The sequence below is a fragment of the Rhinolophus sinicus genome, chromosome 14 (assembly GCF_057876585.1).
Source record: "Rhinolophus sinicus isolate RSI-liver-muscle chromosome 14, RSI-T2T, whole genome shotgun sequence".
Taxonomy (NCBI): Eukaryota; Metazoa; Chordata; class Mammalia; order Chiroptera; family Rhinolophidae; genus Rhinolophus; species Rhinolophus sinicus.
In genome coordinates this window covers 44,503,496-44,520,225 of record NC_142514.1, presented here as the reverse complement: position 1 = coordinate 44,520,225, position 16,730 = coordinate 44,503,496, and the positions used below count along the sequence as shown (strand labels likewise).

At 37.5% G+C, this 16,730-nt stretch overlaps 1 protein-coding gene across 12 annotated transcripts in view; it reads right to left on the bottom strand.

Moving 5' to 3' along the window:
• The window catches only part of NFIA (nuclear factor I A), a 562,979-nt gene that overhangs the window by 162,246 nt on the left and 384,003 nt on the right, over positions 1 to 16,730 (bottom strand). For all 12 annotated transcript variants that reach the window (XM_074334805.2, XM_074334806.2, XM_074334804.2 and 9 more), the window contains exon 3: positions 10,768 to 10,833. In XM_074334805.2, coding sequence (XP_074190906.1) covers positions 10,768 to 10,833 — 66 coding nt within the window. The remainder of the gene's footprint in view (positions 1 to 10,767; positions 10,834 to 16,730) is intronic.

The window sequence follows — 16,730 nt, the reverse complement described above, 5'->3', positions numbered from 1 at the left end:
TCTCCTTTCATAGGTATCCAATTAGGATAAATGGTTCTGACTTACGATGGTTCAACTTAACAATTTTTCGCTTTATGATGAGGCAAAAGAAATATACGTGCAGTAGAAACCAAACTTCGAATTCTGAATTTTGATCTATTCCCGGGTTAGCGATATATATGGCATCATACTGTCTCGTGATGCTGGGCAGCAGCAGCGAGCATAGCTCCTGGTCAGGCCTGGGATCATGAAGGTAAATAACCAATACTTCACAATGTATTCGTTGTGTTAGTGACTCGTTATAATGGTTTGCCCAACCATAGGCTGACGTTAGTGTTCTGAGCACATTTAAGGTAGGCTAGGCTAAGCTATCACGCTCAATAGGTTAGGCTTATTAAATACATTTTCAATTTAATGGGTTTATCAGGACATAACCCCATTGTAAGTCAAGGAGCATCTGTATTGTGGTCTGAAGCCTCTGCCAGCCTACTTTTACTCACTTCCTTTACAGTTCACAGGTTTTACCCAATAAATCCTTACCCGTCTGATCACATCAGAGCACATTCTTCTTGGACAACCCAAACTGACATACCAGCATACAGGAAGTCCACAACGAATGTGAGCTATTACCATGATTATTTTTGTCATTATTTGGCTCCGAAACCCAAGCGTTTAATCCTACTTTCCAAAACTGCTTTCCTTAAATCTGTGACTATTTCTCTTTTTCAAAGTAGGAGAGTTCAAAGATCACATTCTAAAACACATTCATACCAGTTTTGTCATATCTAGCAAAATAGTCCTCAATTATAAATGGAAACATATACTCGCACATTTAGTTTACCATGTAGCACATGAAAAATATGGCACCTTCTATTTTCAAGTCTATCTGCAATGTCTTTTCTCTGCTTCACCTCTGAATATGAAATATCCCAGTGCTTTATTATTTCACTGATTTCTATTTGCATCGTCTTCCATGAGGCAAACAGCCTGCGATCTCTGGATCTTGTGACAAGGTACACTTCCTTTGCATTCGCTCTGGAGAAGTGACTCACATACTGTCCGGATGGCTTACTCAATTAATTAAACTTACACACTTACTTGCATAGGTTGAGTGGCTCTCAACTACTGTATTGTACCTATTGACTGTGCCTTACAAGTGGCCCATTGTTCCAAGATAACTGCTGGGCGAGGTACCAACAGATGCGGCAGGAGTGGAATTTAAGCAGTCAAGTCATTAGAACTCTGTGGTACTCTTCCCAGGTTTCATTTTCAGTGGGTTAAATTCCAGTTGTTTGACCCTTTGTGATCAGTGAAATCATCACAGACTAATCAAAGCTTTTCATATGCTGCTGTTACTCTTGCCCACGTAACCTCCACGGGAGTGGATGGAGAATTAGGATGGGTTGCCAGATAAAATACAGGAGCTGGTTTAGATAAACAACAAATGCTTTCTTTGTATAAAACTCTAGCCCATGTAATACTAAAAAATTATTCATTGTTTATCTGAAATAAATTTAACTTGGCATCTTGTATTTTTATTTGCTAAATCTGGTAAATATTAGGGAGAAAAATCAAGCTTCACAGTAAAAGTATTTGAGACCTGGGGGCTTACCATAGACATGGTGTCGTGAGATAAGGGTTAAGCTGAAATCTGACAGATTTAGACCACTATTAAATGAAAAAGGAATCGTTCGCACGAGTGGGGATGTGAGGTTAAATATCCCAAATGACTCAACTTTTAGTATGCACATACATAAGGGGAAAACTTTGGGGCTACTACTACAAGATGTCTCCATGGCAGATGGAGAGTCTCATTCTTTGACAATGTTATGAATTAGGCTTTTTTACTTTGCTTACCATGAATATTAAGTATCCAACACATTCTAGGGGCTCAGGACATACCTACTGTATCAAGAAATGAATGGATTTGGGGGGCAGCCAGATGGCTCAGTGGGTTAGAGCACGCTGAACAACAGGGTTGCCGGTTTGATTCCCACATGGGCCAGTGAGCTGCGCCCTCCACAACTAGATTGAGAACAACGAGCTGCTGCTGAGCTGCCAGAGGGGCAGCCGGATGGCTCAGTTGGTTAGAGCGTGAGCTCTCAACAATTCCCGCATGGAATGGTGGGCTGTGCCTCCTGCAACTACAGACTGAAAACGGCAACTGGACTTGGTGACGAGCTGTGCCCTCCACAACTAGATTGAAGAATGACTTGGAGCTGATGGCCGTGGAGAAACACACTGTTCCCCAGTATTCCCCAATAAAATTTTTAAAAAATATTTTAACAGTAATTCTTAAAAAAAAATGAAAAAAAGAAAGAAATGAATGGATTTGGTATGCACATTTCTCTGTAGCACAGATCATGGCATCTCAAGAATTTGCCAAGTCCTTTCCTTGGTCTACAAGGTCCAATATACTTTGGCTTCCTGCTACCCTCATCTCCGATTGCCGTCTCCTTCATTCCTGCCCCTAACCCACACTAACCCCCTTACTGTTCCTCCAACATGCCTCAGGGCCTCTCCATTGACTGTTCCTCCTAGACTGCTCCCTCTTCCTAGAACAGAAGTCGCTAATATCAGCATAGTTCTCTTCACCTTCTTCAGGTCTTACTTAACTCAAATGTCAACAGATCAGAAAGGCCTTCCCTGACCACTCTATGGAAAATAGCATTCACACCCTCAACTGTTTATTCCCTTATCTTGCTTTATTTTTCTTCAGAATATTTAATGCCACTTGGCATCTTACATATACCTTAGTTAGCTCATTGCCTCCTCCCACCAGAAGGTAAGTGCCATGAGAACAGAGATTTTTGTCCGTTTTGTCCACTGCAGTGCCTGGTTCTTAGAATGCACTAAATAGCTGATGAATGAATGAATGAATGAATGAATGAATGAATGAATGAAGCCTTTCCCACCTTACCAGACTATCAGGTCCTCGAGAACAGGATGTCTGATCCATCTTTGTATTCCCACAATGCATCTAGTACGCAGCACATTCTTAGTAACTGTCTGTTGAATTACTTATGAGAAATTTGAAGTACAAATCTTTAAGTGACTTGGATAACTGATTTTTCCCTTAACAGATGCTCAGTGTCGGGCTTATAATGGCAACTCTCCTTTGCTAATGTGACCTATTCGGAAGTTGTGATTTGGCTTCTCCTTGTTCATCTCGAGTTTACAAATGCTGCTTGCTGAGAAGCTCTCTGGTTGCAAAATACATACAGAGATCTAAGAAAACACAAACTTTCCTTCATGGAGAGGTTGTTGGAAGCTGATTTCTATTTTGCTGGGCCTCGCCACAACATCCTTTACACTTCCCTCCTTGGATATTCGCCATACGATGCCTGCGGATAAGGCATATGAGGCTCCCTTGTTCCCTTTGGGTTAAAATCAACCAAGTATAGAAATTAACAACTGAGATGGGGCAGAGTAATGTGCAGGAAACACTACCCCTCCCCCATCTCTATTTGAGATATCCCAGTAGATTTCCTGAACGACAAGCTTATGCCAAGGGAACAGAGTTGCCTGGAGCTGAGTAAAACCCGAAGAAGAGAAAAAGAACGAGGAAGCTGTAGGGAGAAAAGGTGCCAAAAATCCTTGTGGCCACATGAATTTTTCTAGCAGACAACTAATCAATCTGGATTAGTGACTCCAAATCCCCAAATAAATTATTTATATTACATCCAGTTTACTAATATTATCCACAAATGGATAATTCCTTCCAAAAAAATAATATGCAGGCTTTAAAACAACAAATTCACATTCACGTATCAAATCAGACCCTATCATTTGTGGCAAGGAAAGCTCATACACTATTCCTGATCCAAACTAGCCTCCCTGATATTTCGCCATGCTGATTTTTAATTGGTGGAGAAGGATGTGAAAGGGACCGTTAGAAGTACACCGCAGGTCCTTCAAAGGCTATCTCTGTCCAAGGGTCCCGTCAGAGGTATTGCAGCCTTAGAGCACAGGGAAAACAGCAATAGCAGATGGAGCTGCAGCCAGACCCCAGGTGCACCTCCTACCGTATGGTGATTCGATGTCGGCTCCTCATTTGATCTCTTTTCTGAGCCCAATTCAAATACTCCATGAACTACACGGCTTTCTATTTTTAGAATAGGTATGTATAGATATATTTGCACAATCCCAAGTAAATTGTAAATAAACACTTAAGAAATGCTTTTCTATTTGGAGTGTTGCATCCCATGGGCACTCAAATGGTTGTCTCTCTGGGGACAAGACTCACAGGCACAAATAAATTTGAGGACCAGAAAAAAAACCCTTTTTTTTCTTCTTTCCTCTGTAACTATTTGTGTGTGAGGGGTTGGTGGGGGAAGGGAAGATGTCTGAAATAGACCACCCAGCCAGTCCATTTCAGAATTTGGAAATGAGGGAACAGGGTCTAAAATAGTCCCGACTTTGGCTACTAGCCAACCAGTTCAAGTCTACTCAGCTGGTTATCCTCTGTGTGTAGACAATAAAATATCCATAACGTGTGAGGTAAAACTACTTCTTTAAAATGACTACAAATTTCCTCCCTATTTTTCAGTTGAAAAGGCTCGTTAACTACACTGGGTCCTGTGTAAATAAAGCTCAACGCACACTACACTGCAGGATGTAAATGGGGAAAGGCCCCAGCCTCACCTGGTACCTTATCTTTCACAAGGCGAGATCCAAGAATTTCTTTTGTCTGAAGGCATTTCTAAAGAGCCTCCAAACAATGGTGGGTCACATCTGCTAACAATATTTAAGAACGCACAATTCACCTGGTCTCAGATTGACATTTTAGATCAAACCAAATTCTAGTTCCCTAGTCTCTTAAAGAAGAAAGACTAGTGCCATCATGTTGCTAAAAATTCATCAGTCAGAATTTAATTATGCGGATCTGGAAACCAGAAGACATTCAGGTTTTAACGTCTCCCTGAGTTGGGACCTTTACATGTTTTAGAATATTGATCATTACTGTTATTACTGCTATTTTGGTGGTCACTCCACTGTGTCTGTCCCTGCAGGGTTTTTTGAAAGAACACTGCAGGGAATAACTGTTGCTAGGTAATTGTAGAAGAAAGTCATGCAAATTATTAAATATTGATAAACTGTATTTACAAGTCAATGGTGCTAGAATACCCCTGCTTTCCCAATAAAATGCAAACCATAAGGCTGCATTGCCTCCAAAATTCCTAAAAATGGCCCAACTAAAATGACACATTAATCAAAACAGTTCCTAAAACAAGCAGTCCATCCAATAATAAGAGAGAATTCCTAGAGTATGGAATAATGAATTTTATTTTGCCTTCCCACTATATTACTATTGCAATACAATATTGCAGTATACCTACTATATACTTGGGGAAGTAATGAAAAAAAGTTAAAGCAGAAGGCCTGCAATTTTTAAGAGACTATTACCAGATAAAAGAACATTTATCCAAAAGAGAAATAAAAATGTATAGTTCTCTTATCTCACCCCCAAATTAGAAAGTGAACCCTACGTATAAATCTTAAATTAGGATGTCAGTAGCCTGGAAGGGATTTCATAAATATTGAATTATTCAAAATATTCATAGAAATGAGTTAAGTGATAACTAATAAGATATGACAATTGTGGTTAATTAAAGAAAAGTATATTCCTTGTTCATCTAGCAACATTTAGCAATGATATCTATTTTAACAATGTAAGATGGGAATGATATAAATGAAGATAGTAAACATGAAAGCTAGATTCAACCAATACTCCAGGGTGATTCTGAAATTGGCAGGTAGAGCTGGAAATTTTCAAAATCTGGGGCAAGCATCATGATTAATGGCCTTCCACTGATTGCAAAGGCCCATCTGAGGGTTGATGCCACCAACATATGTGCAACTACCCAATAAATGAGGGAGAACAAACATGATTAAACCTAAAGAAAATAACTTAAATACCAACTTTGATTTCCTGTTATAAATATCACATTTTAAAAACCACTTAGATGAGATTATTATTATTAGCAGGCTGTGCAGGTGATGAGAGATAGTATATAGAAAAATAAATAAACATGAACACAGCTTTTCTTTCTCTGGCAAGGGAATCCCTCTTTCTTTCTTTCTCTCTCTCTCTCTCTCTTTCTTTTCTTTTTTCTTTTTTTTTTTTTTTTTAGTTAAGGTGAGTCCCCGCAGGAAGTGTGCTTTCATAGTGCCCATGTGGGGCTATGCTATTCCGGCAGACATTGACTCAATGTGGCCCTACAGAAGTGTGCCTTGAATTAAGTAGAGGGGCTATCACATGAGCTTTTCCTTCATTAATGACTGAGCTGATGCATCACAGAATGCAAGCTCTGGAGGACTGTTCACAGGCCCTGTGAATACCCAGCACAGATTTCAAATGTTTAGTCCCATAAATACTTTTATCAGGAGGCAAGTACATCATGGGAATTCACCGAGGTGGTCTGAGTAGGTGTTCTACGTCAAAGTCCAGCAAATAAGGCTTAAAACCATCAGGAGCTCTTGAAAAGCCAGAACGAAGGTTTCAGCAACATGCAAAAGGATTAAACGAATGATACCGGTCAGAGCTGAGAACTTGATCAGGATCGCATTCCCTGTGGTAACCAAGCATAAGCTAACACGATGGCGTTTCATGTACCAGTGACTCTTGAACAACTTGGGGGTTGGGGTGCCAACCCCCACACAGTTAAAAACCCACATTTGATTCCCCCAAAACTTAGCTGTCCCTCAGCAGCTGAGGGGGATTTGTTTTGGGACCCCAGCAGATACAAAAATCCGAGGATGCTCACATCCCCTATATAAAATGTAGTAGAACAATGGATACTGTGGGGCCCCCACATCTGTAGATTTGCCAACTGCTGCCTGAAAACAGTAGAGGTATTTATTGAAAAAATCCACATATAAGTGGACCCATGCAGTTCAAACCCGTGTCGTTCAAGGGCGAACTGTATCTGCTCACACCTGCTCATTGGGATGAGGTGGGAGCAGACGTACAACTTGATCTACTATGTTCGTTAGTACCGAGCCCTACTCTTGGCTTCCTAGCACGATTAATCATATCTGCGTGTGCAGGTCCATGTGTCTGCATCCAACTTTCCCCCACACCCAAATTAGATTTTCAGCTTCTCCAGGTGTGTTTTTTTTTCCCCCTTAAAAAGTTGGTGGTAAATCAACTGAGCACACACTCAAAAAATATTTGGGGATAAGGCCATATTCATCTACGAATTACTTTTATTCGTTAAGTAAATATCAGGCACCGACTTAAGTTCAAAGCACAGAGCTATGCGCTATGCAAGATGTTTTTAAAAGGCATTTGTCATGAATCTACCCTTAATCAACTTATATCTTTTAATAAGCCAGATTCTACTTAGTTTGAGCCAAGGCAAACCTCAGCTAAAGCTGAAGACATCTAGGCGGAGTCCCTTCTGTCCAGAATCACCTTGGTCTTGAGCAGTCATTCTGAAGGTTCTATAAACTCTGACTCGCCTTTCTATATAGTTCTCAACTCCCAAGAGGTGAAGAGAATTTGAGGAATAAAACTAAACAGTAAAATAGATGTGGGGATTATGGACAGATTTAAGGAGACATGATGACACTTCGGAGCACAGTAGATAAATACGAAAGATGTCTCTAAAAGTCTTGGTTTATATCTGACACTACCCCTCTTCCACTCTCAGACTCCCAGCTTTCAGCCTCTGGAATATGTATATTCATTACAGATAGAACAAGCTTTCACTGGAAAGTAGTAATGGTTACCTTTCTTTGAGTCCTTACTATGAACCAGGCATTACTCGTATGCTGTTTCCTAGCATATTCTCATTTTAATACTCATGAGGAAGGTTCTTTAAGTATTCCTATTTTACTGATAAGAAAACTGAGATTGGGGTAATAGCTTATACAAAGTCACCCAGGCACTATTTCATTTGAACTCACGTCTGTTTGACTCTAGAGGTAGAGCTCTAATCATTTATTATACTAATTTTGAGTTTCAGAGGTTCTGACATTTTATCTTTGGGCTTCAGATAATTCCTTCAAAATTCGCATCTAATACTCTAATTGGACAAAGATTTGTTTTCTTTTACAGTTGAGTCTTAAGGGAGTACAAAAAAAGAAAGCAAGAATTCCACAGAAAAAAACAGACTAGTTGAACAGGGAAGAAACAGCTGCATCCACTTTAGGTAAAGTTACATGGCCCAGTTTATGGTTTTGGATGAAACAGCATGTTACTATTTGTCTATTCATTCTCCGTGGTTTACTAGGAAAATACCATTCGTTTCCCATTACCTTTCTCTTCAAGAGCTAGGATAAAAAGAATAGTATTTCCCCTTGCATATATCCATAAAGAAGGAGTAATGAGTTCCCACTTTATTTGAAGACCAGAGTCTGTCACTTCTTCATCCACCAAGATTCCAAAAATTCTTAAGAGTTTTGTTGATACATCTATGAGAGTTCCCTCTTTAAAAACAAAAATAAAACAAACAAACAAAAACCTTTGAAGTACTCATTTTCCATAACCTGGGGTAGTGAAAAATAACGAGCACTCAATCCAAGCAACACTAGGAAGTTATCTAATGCATATAAATACCTAGTCCTGAAATCTTCAATTACTTTCCTTTAGGGAGTATGTCTTTGGGAAAAAGATAAAATCATTTTCCTACAATCTGAGATGGACAAAAGGCAGAGAGAAGAGACTGAGCAGGGTGAAGCTGCCCTAGTCTCAGCTTCAGTTGGAGCTATCTAAGCTTCTACTTTTTCTTTGAAATAAATAGAAATTTGAAACAGGAATTTGTAACTTTTTCTCCTAGATACTAATACTTTCTTTAAACTCACATGACCCCCAAAATGGTACCATGAATCCTTGGGGTAGCACCAAGCAATTTGGGGTTAAAAGAGAACTTGGCTAGTATCTCTGTGCCTTTGGCCAAAAAATCCAGGCTCAATCCTGGTTGCTTTTTGGAATGGGGAACGCACAATATCGGTATTACAGGCAGCTCCAGAAAGGCATGCCAGGCCTCTCGTGCTCTCAATTTATATTTGCATGTGAACAGCTTGTCGGCCATTTTATGAAGACAGATGAATCACAGGCCTGCTAGAGGGGCGGCCAGACCTAAATACGTGAACTACATACCCCTATAGCCCACAAATTTTTAAAAATGAAAATGAGTATCTCTAGATACAACTTCAGGCAGATTATATATAAATATGTGGGGGGAAAAAAAAACATACACAAGGCATCGTCTATAAGTCAAGTGGGAAATAAAGAATGAAACTGATCTATAAATATCACTCTTTAAAATGTCAACAAAAAAATAAGATATAGTTGTTTATGACACTAAAAACAAGTCTTCATAAGTCTTTCTTTTTTTTTTTATGCCTGCTTTGAAAAGACAACTTTGATAAGGAAAATACCACCAAAATACCAAGATGAGAAGAGAAATAGCCAGATAGAACATATTTAATGCCCAGCAATGTTATAAAGAATTTCCTAGCTTGGGAAATGAAATAAATCCCCCCAAATTAGTGATAGGATATCTAATGTGGCAAATTCAATCCTCCATCCCACAGTACTGACATAATTCAGTTCACTTATCTATTCCAAAAGATCAGAGGGAGATCAAAATGAAAAAATGTATAGAACAACAAAAGGAAGAAAGTCTCAGGGAATGTGATTATTCTAAGAAGGTGAAAAGCAAATATGGTAGGATTATACTGACTAGAAAAATACAGTAATATTGAACAATAATCAACAATTTTTAGTATAAACTATACGAATAAGTACATATGATCATATTTAATTATTTAACAGGTAATATTATTCCCATATTATTTTAACAATGAGGAATAAATATATATGTATACCCTGAGAGGTTAAATAACCTATTCAATATTACAAAGGTAAGAAACAGTAGAGGCAGAATTTTAATGCAAGTCAAAAACCACAGCCTGAGCTTTTAACCATGATGCCATATTCTCCTTACTAGCTCCTCAAGGTCAAGCATTCCCATCAGAGCCTTCAGTTCTATCCCCAAGGAAAAACACTTTGGAACTTTATGAGATAATATCTGTGAAAGTACACAATACAATGTTTAGCATATAATATGTACTGCTAAAATAGTTCACTTCTCAGTTTTTATTGAAAACTGATGGTTTCACTCAGTCTAAAATTCCAAACTATGACAATCTTTTTCACACTTGGAGTACATAGCTCAAATTCAGTATTTTACCAAAATTTTCTATTGGACTTATACATAAAGGATGAATTCTATTTTAATCAAATTTGCTGCAACAGAAAGTTTATATATTTATGCAACTGAGGAATGTAATACTGTGATGTACCCGTACTGTTTTATTTTAGACAATTTAAAGCAGAAAACCCTTCAAAGACAGAAATTGTTTTCTTAAAGCAATTAGCAAAGGGTTGAACTCCTGAAATACTTGTCAGTTAGTGATCTCAAATTGCTAGTGCAGAAGATCGTGGGACATTTGCCGCTTTAAAAGGAACTAAAATGAAATGAAAACGCCATGGCTTCTCACATTTATGCTGTAAAAGATTCTGATTTAGTAAGTCAACTCCACTTTGCATAGTAATCAACTTTCTTGGGAACTAAGGTTCTCATGAGTACTCCATAGTGTTTGGGGAATGGGGCGGAGGGTCAAGGGGTATTAGAATGACCCAGAGGACTCCTTGACTCCTCAGTTGTTCCCACTGGGGGCTACCCATAAGGCAGACCCCGAAATCCTTGTACTTGGTTAGCTGCTGGCTACTGTGGACTCGCAAAGCAGCAGATAAGAGTCCCAAACTAAACTTACCATTTTCTGGCTGGTCCTTAATGTCAGCGTCACTTGGCTGGCTGGGACTTTCAGATTGACTTGAATCTGAAAAACATAAAAATACAGCCAAAAATTACAGGGTCTGTGAGGGAAAGTGGAGCAGGGGCGCCAGACTTTCTTAAAAGGTTCAGCATAAAAACTAGGAATGAGAACATTACAGAATTGACATGGTGAATGAGGAAAGAGAAAAGAATGGGGGGGGGGGGGCGGGGGGAAGCAGCAGCAGCAGCCTGTGCCCTTAGACAAGAGTCTTGGTTTTGTTTACACCTTCGGTGGCGTGTGGCTTGTGCCAGATCATAACTTGAAACTCTTCAGAAACCATTCTCTTACAGAGAGAGACCATTTCCAAACTGCTCTTCTCCATTATTTATACACTAGAGTCTGATAAAGACTTCATCCTTCATTACACACATCTGAAGCTTGATTCAGAACATAATAAAGTGTCAAAACATATTTTGAAGCTGGTATATAAAAGCAGCCCAAACAACAGTAACAAGTTCTGTTGATATTTAGCTCAGTAGCACAGCAACAGACTATGCAGACTAACACCATTAAATACTAGAGTCCTAATATTCTAGCACATTTACTTGAACTAACAGGATAAACCAACTACGTCTTTCTGAAAGGTACGTTTCCCCTACTCTGTAAGTATTATGTTTCTCTTTTCCTGAGGCATTTGGGAAATCCTAACGGGGTTTGTTAGCAAAAACAGGTTCTTGCACACTTCTATCGAATTCCATTTATTTTGTTTTTAAAAAATACAATCATTTTCAAACTAAAAAAAAAAAATCAATTCAATTAGTTTAACTTCTAAATGGGATAATTTAAAATAAAATAACATGTAATTTCAAGATGAGATAAAATTAAGTTAGATCAAAAGAATTTCACAGAATTAAAAGTAAGCACACTTATGATATAATTTGGGGGGTGAGGAGAAAAGAAACAAGCAAAATATGTCAGGGGGGAAATTTTTTGATGTAAAGCATTTTCTGAGACTTGAAACAGTATACAACATTATCTACAAACATATATATATATATATATATATATATATATATATATATATATATATTTTTTTTTTTTTTTTTATTTTTTTTTTAGAAAAACCTCTATTATGTGTGGGAAGCCTGAATCCGAACTTTGCCTTGACTTCACAGGATTAGAATTGACTGTCTGAAATTTGACCACATTTCAGCAAGAAGTTCAATGCAAGATCAAAAGATCATGACACCTAACTGTGATTAAATTGAAAATATTACTTCTATTTCAACAGAGTTATAGCAGTATCATTCCCTTTCTTGGCAATATTGCAAAAAGAAGTAGCACTACTAGTGACCCTGGGTCATGAAATGCTAATTTATTACTTTAGAAAGTCTCCCTGCTTTTAAGCAAATGAAGATTTTAATTATAGGGAAGTACTAAAAAGGAAATATCTATTTTAAAATTTTCAGATGATCTTAACATGGTGGCTATAGCAAAAATTCTATGTTGATTCAAAGGTTCAAGAGTAAAAGATGTGAAATGTTAATTTGTATTCAAGTTTGGCAAAGTGATGGCTTTTATCATCTTGTAAAAATCGCCATAGTGAAGACACAAACAGAAAGCATTCTAGGTCAAAAAACTTTACAGAAATCCTTCAGAATGAACCACAAAATTAAATACAAAGCCTGCACTAAAAACTGGAAATGCAAATTTATATTGGATCATATTTGAAATTTTAACTCCATTTAAATTCATAATACTTTTATAGCCAATGATTTAAAAATATGGCATGACTACCTTCTCTTTTTCTCAGAAAATATCCTGTAACTTTTGTCATTAAAAAAATACAAATTAAATATTCTGAGAAGTAATTCAACATATTTTAGAAGAAAGGCATTCCTTCATTATTTTTGTTCTGGAAAATTTTAAACCATTAATATGCATAATTAAAATTAAACAAAATATCTATTTCTGTTTCAGGGAAAGTTAAAATTCTTCCTGATCATGTCCCAAACTTTTGCCAAATAGAACGTTTTCTTTGGAGTAATAGTAGTAAACTTAACTTTCTATGTGATAGCTTAGCCAATGTTCTTCTGCTGGGTGTAATATCTTCATAATTAATCACTTCATGAACAAATGCAAAAACGTTTTTTACCTCAATTAATTTAAATATACAATAGCCAGTTACTTTTCTGATATTTATCCATTACTATTAAGGCAAAAAGGATAATGAGAGAGACCCTCAAAAAATTTTTAAATAATCTCAAAGTGGACCTCTTTGTTCTTTTTACTTTTCTTTTACATTTGGTTCTCCACTGCATCTTTACAGGAATATAACATGATTATAGAAAACACAAATAGCAACAACAAAAAAAGAGGGCTGTAGATATGTTCAAAGAAAGTTTAAAATTCCAAGCCACAGAAAAAGAAGCGAATAAACAGCAAGCGACTGAGCGGCAGGAGAAGGCTCAGAGTTGGTCTGAAACGGGCCGCAGTGCTCTTGTGAAAGCTCAGACACAAACACTGGAGGAGGCATCTAGCCAGACTAAAAACGGAATTTAATTTCTCCAGTTTTATTCAAAAGCTGGAGACGCTGTTATCCATAGAGGACTGTATACTAAAACACATCATCCTGGTTAAGCGATGGGCAGAGCCGAAGATCTACAAGAAATTTAAATGGTCTAAAAACTTCAATAATTATTTTCTACCATGGGCCGTTTAATGTCGTTCCTTTTTTGAACTGAGGAACAAAACTACCCAGTCCGGGTGCTATTCTATGCTGAGCACACATGGACACTTCCTCTGGTATTGCTAAAGGTCACCAATGCTGTTAAGTAGGGAGCCAAACAGATGACCAGAATTACAAATTAATTTCTACCCATACATAATTGATACAAATGAAAGATCTCTTTCTTAAGCATTTGCATTAAAACACTATCACGAAGATTCACAATTAATTTACTCTTCCTTTTTTTATATTTGGTAGAGGCCTGTCAGCAGCCAAGGTAACTTTAGGTCTTCCTTTTTAGAACAATTATCACATGGCTAGTTGATTCCCACCACCTGAAATAATTAGAGGTCCCCCCAAAATAAACCTGACTACTACATAGAATTGGATGCCATATCTTAGATTTTGGATCTTACATCTGGCAGTGACTTTCTCTAGTTCCCTGGCCAAAAACCAGATTTGCATATTACAATGAAGAGAATATTATTTAAAGGGTGTTTAAATGAGGGAGTTGGAAATGCTATTGTGAGGAAGTACATTAGGGTTATCAATTTTTTTTCCCATCTAGGGATTTGCTTTTTGTTTAAGAAACCTTAGACTTCAACCTAACCTTGAAAAGCAATATTTCTTTTGGTTTTTAAAAAATGTATGAGCAGAAATTTAAACCTAAAATAGACAGGGTTTGCATATAGGAGGATAGGTTGAGATCTCTTAATTGAACTGGTAGCCATCTATCTATGCATTTTTATGGCGTCTACAGCTATATTGCTGGAGTACTCAGACAAAGATATTTCACTATCAATATAATCACTGGGGAAAGGAATAAAATAAATCCTAATGCCTACATATTAGTCTCTGCTTCCATAAGCTTGTGTAGTGCAAGAACAGAGACTTTGCACTGCATTTGCTACTTATCCTCATAGTCAGTTCCCCCAATCTCAATTCTACCCCCCTTGAACATGGAACTTCAGAGAATACTCCTTTTGGGAAAGCTGAGAATAACAGAAACATGTCAATGTGGTAAAACTGACCAGGCAAAAATATGGACATCATTGCCGTGTGTTTTACGTTCTTTAGGCATGAAGCAAAGATAGCATGTTGCTCAATCGTGACCTAGAATTAAACTTTCGCCTTTCCAGTCCTTAATCGTACATACATCTCTTATGATGTGACATATTAAGTTGTACTGAGGTATATTAACGTGATTTTAAATGATCTCTTATGAGAATTTGAGTTCTGTAAGAAAAGAGTTCATTCCTTACTCTTGTGTTAGCCTCAGTATCTTCTAAGGGTGCCTGGCCCCGCTAAAGATTCGAAAACTGCTAAGCTAAAGAGAGAAATTGTCACTTGTTGGTCAGCATTCTAACACTGAGCTACTGCCAGAGACTGGAAAATATACTACGTTCACACCTAAAAGGTGATTAGGACTTATAAAATGATAAAGGCGGGCAAAAAGAACTTGATTTCTACTTCAGGTCCCCTTTTGGGGGGCCTGGCAAGGGTGCCAGAGGCATATCTCTGTGGTTGGTGCATGGGAAATCGTGCACAGTGTCGAGAAGTTGCAAACAATCCCGTCCTATGATCCCCTGGCCGACACATCACACAAGGATTCCTCAGAATAACAGGAGCTTGAGTTCGGCGGCTGCCACATAGGAGATCCCAGCACTGTGTACGGGCTCAAGACGGACAGCAGAGGAGTATTTCATACATTCAAAAATGACAAAGATAAGAGAAATCTGCCATATTCTGAGGCCTGAGGAGTGCTTCAAAATCCTACTGACTGCTGTTGTGAATAGCTGATAAAAGAACAGGCACACGATGGTGAAGAACCCTTCCCACTCTGAAACAAACCAGTGTAACTCCTATTTAGTCAACATGATATCAACAAAAGTCTATGGACCGTAAACGTACGAATTTTGGTTCCACTAGAAAAATAATGTAGCCTAAGTTTCAACCTCCCTACATGCATAACGATTTGGGTAAAGATGAGGTTTGAAAAGCCTTTGTTAGAATTTTGTGTCCAGTTTTTAATCTCCCAAATTAAAAGGCGATGTGAAGAAACGGAAGGCAGCCAGAAACAAAAATGAGTTAGTCAAGTGAAAGAAATAAAGTGAAAATGCCGCCTCAAAGAGCTGGAGTTGTTTATAGTGAGAAAAAGAAAAAGTAAAGCCAGGGATGAATACTTTTCTGCAAATAAATGAAGACTTGGGAGCTCTCTTGGGGTAAAAAAGAATAAGGGATAAGGGTGGTTATACTCTGAATGTAATAAACACTTAACCTCTAGAATTGTAACCCTTAAAGATGTTCAAAATGTAGGTAAGCTTTTGATTCTTATGGTTTGGGAAGATGAGTACTTTTGCAAGAGTCAGTCCAGAGAATAATACCAGGATTAATTTTTCTATCCATGATGCTATGATAGAAAAATAATTCTATTTCTGATTTAGAATTACTCTATTTTGATCACCCAGTATAATATGTTTATTATAATAAGGAAATCTAGAAAATCAAGAGACTCTGATAGTCACATTTTGCTCATTAGTTTTATAGCAGCAGTTATAAAAGAAATATTATTGTAATACTTTAAAATATTTAGGAATATTGTCAATTTTTTCCAGTATCACCATGATCTTAAAAACTGAGGTGTGAGGAAATATTTGGAAAACCTTTATTTGAGAATGCAGAATGTCAGTGCACAGGGGTACATATATGTATATACAGTTTGTACCTTATGCATAAACACTGATGAATATAATAGCATCACCTAAATATAACATTATCCATCATGGTCATGGCAAAGAACAAACAGAAATTTATAATACCATCATTAACTCTGGACCACTAAAAATATTCAATTATTATTAGCATTTCCAGTGAACAAAATACAATCTAACTCAGTGAATAACCAAACCCATATTTAATGTCAATTAATGTATATAACTGTGGCCCGCTGAATGAAAAAATGTACAACAACCTAACTTTCAAAACGGATAAATTGTGAGGGGAGTTGCACCATAAAAATGTTCTTAGCTTTAAAAATGGAAACTCTCTATGGTTCTTTAAATGGCAAGTCTTATCTTTATTGTATTTAAAATACAAAATTTGATCTGTGTAACTTTACCAGTTAGCTAGAATTGAGTGTTTGCATGGATATGTGTGTATATGCATATAATAATAACTGTAGTGATCAAAGTATGGAGAGCACCGGAAGGGAGATGGAGAGGGGGGCATAGGA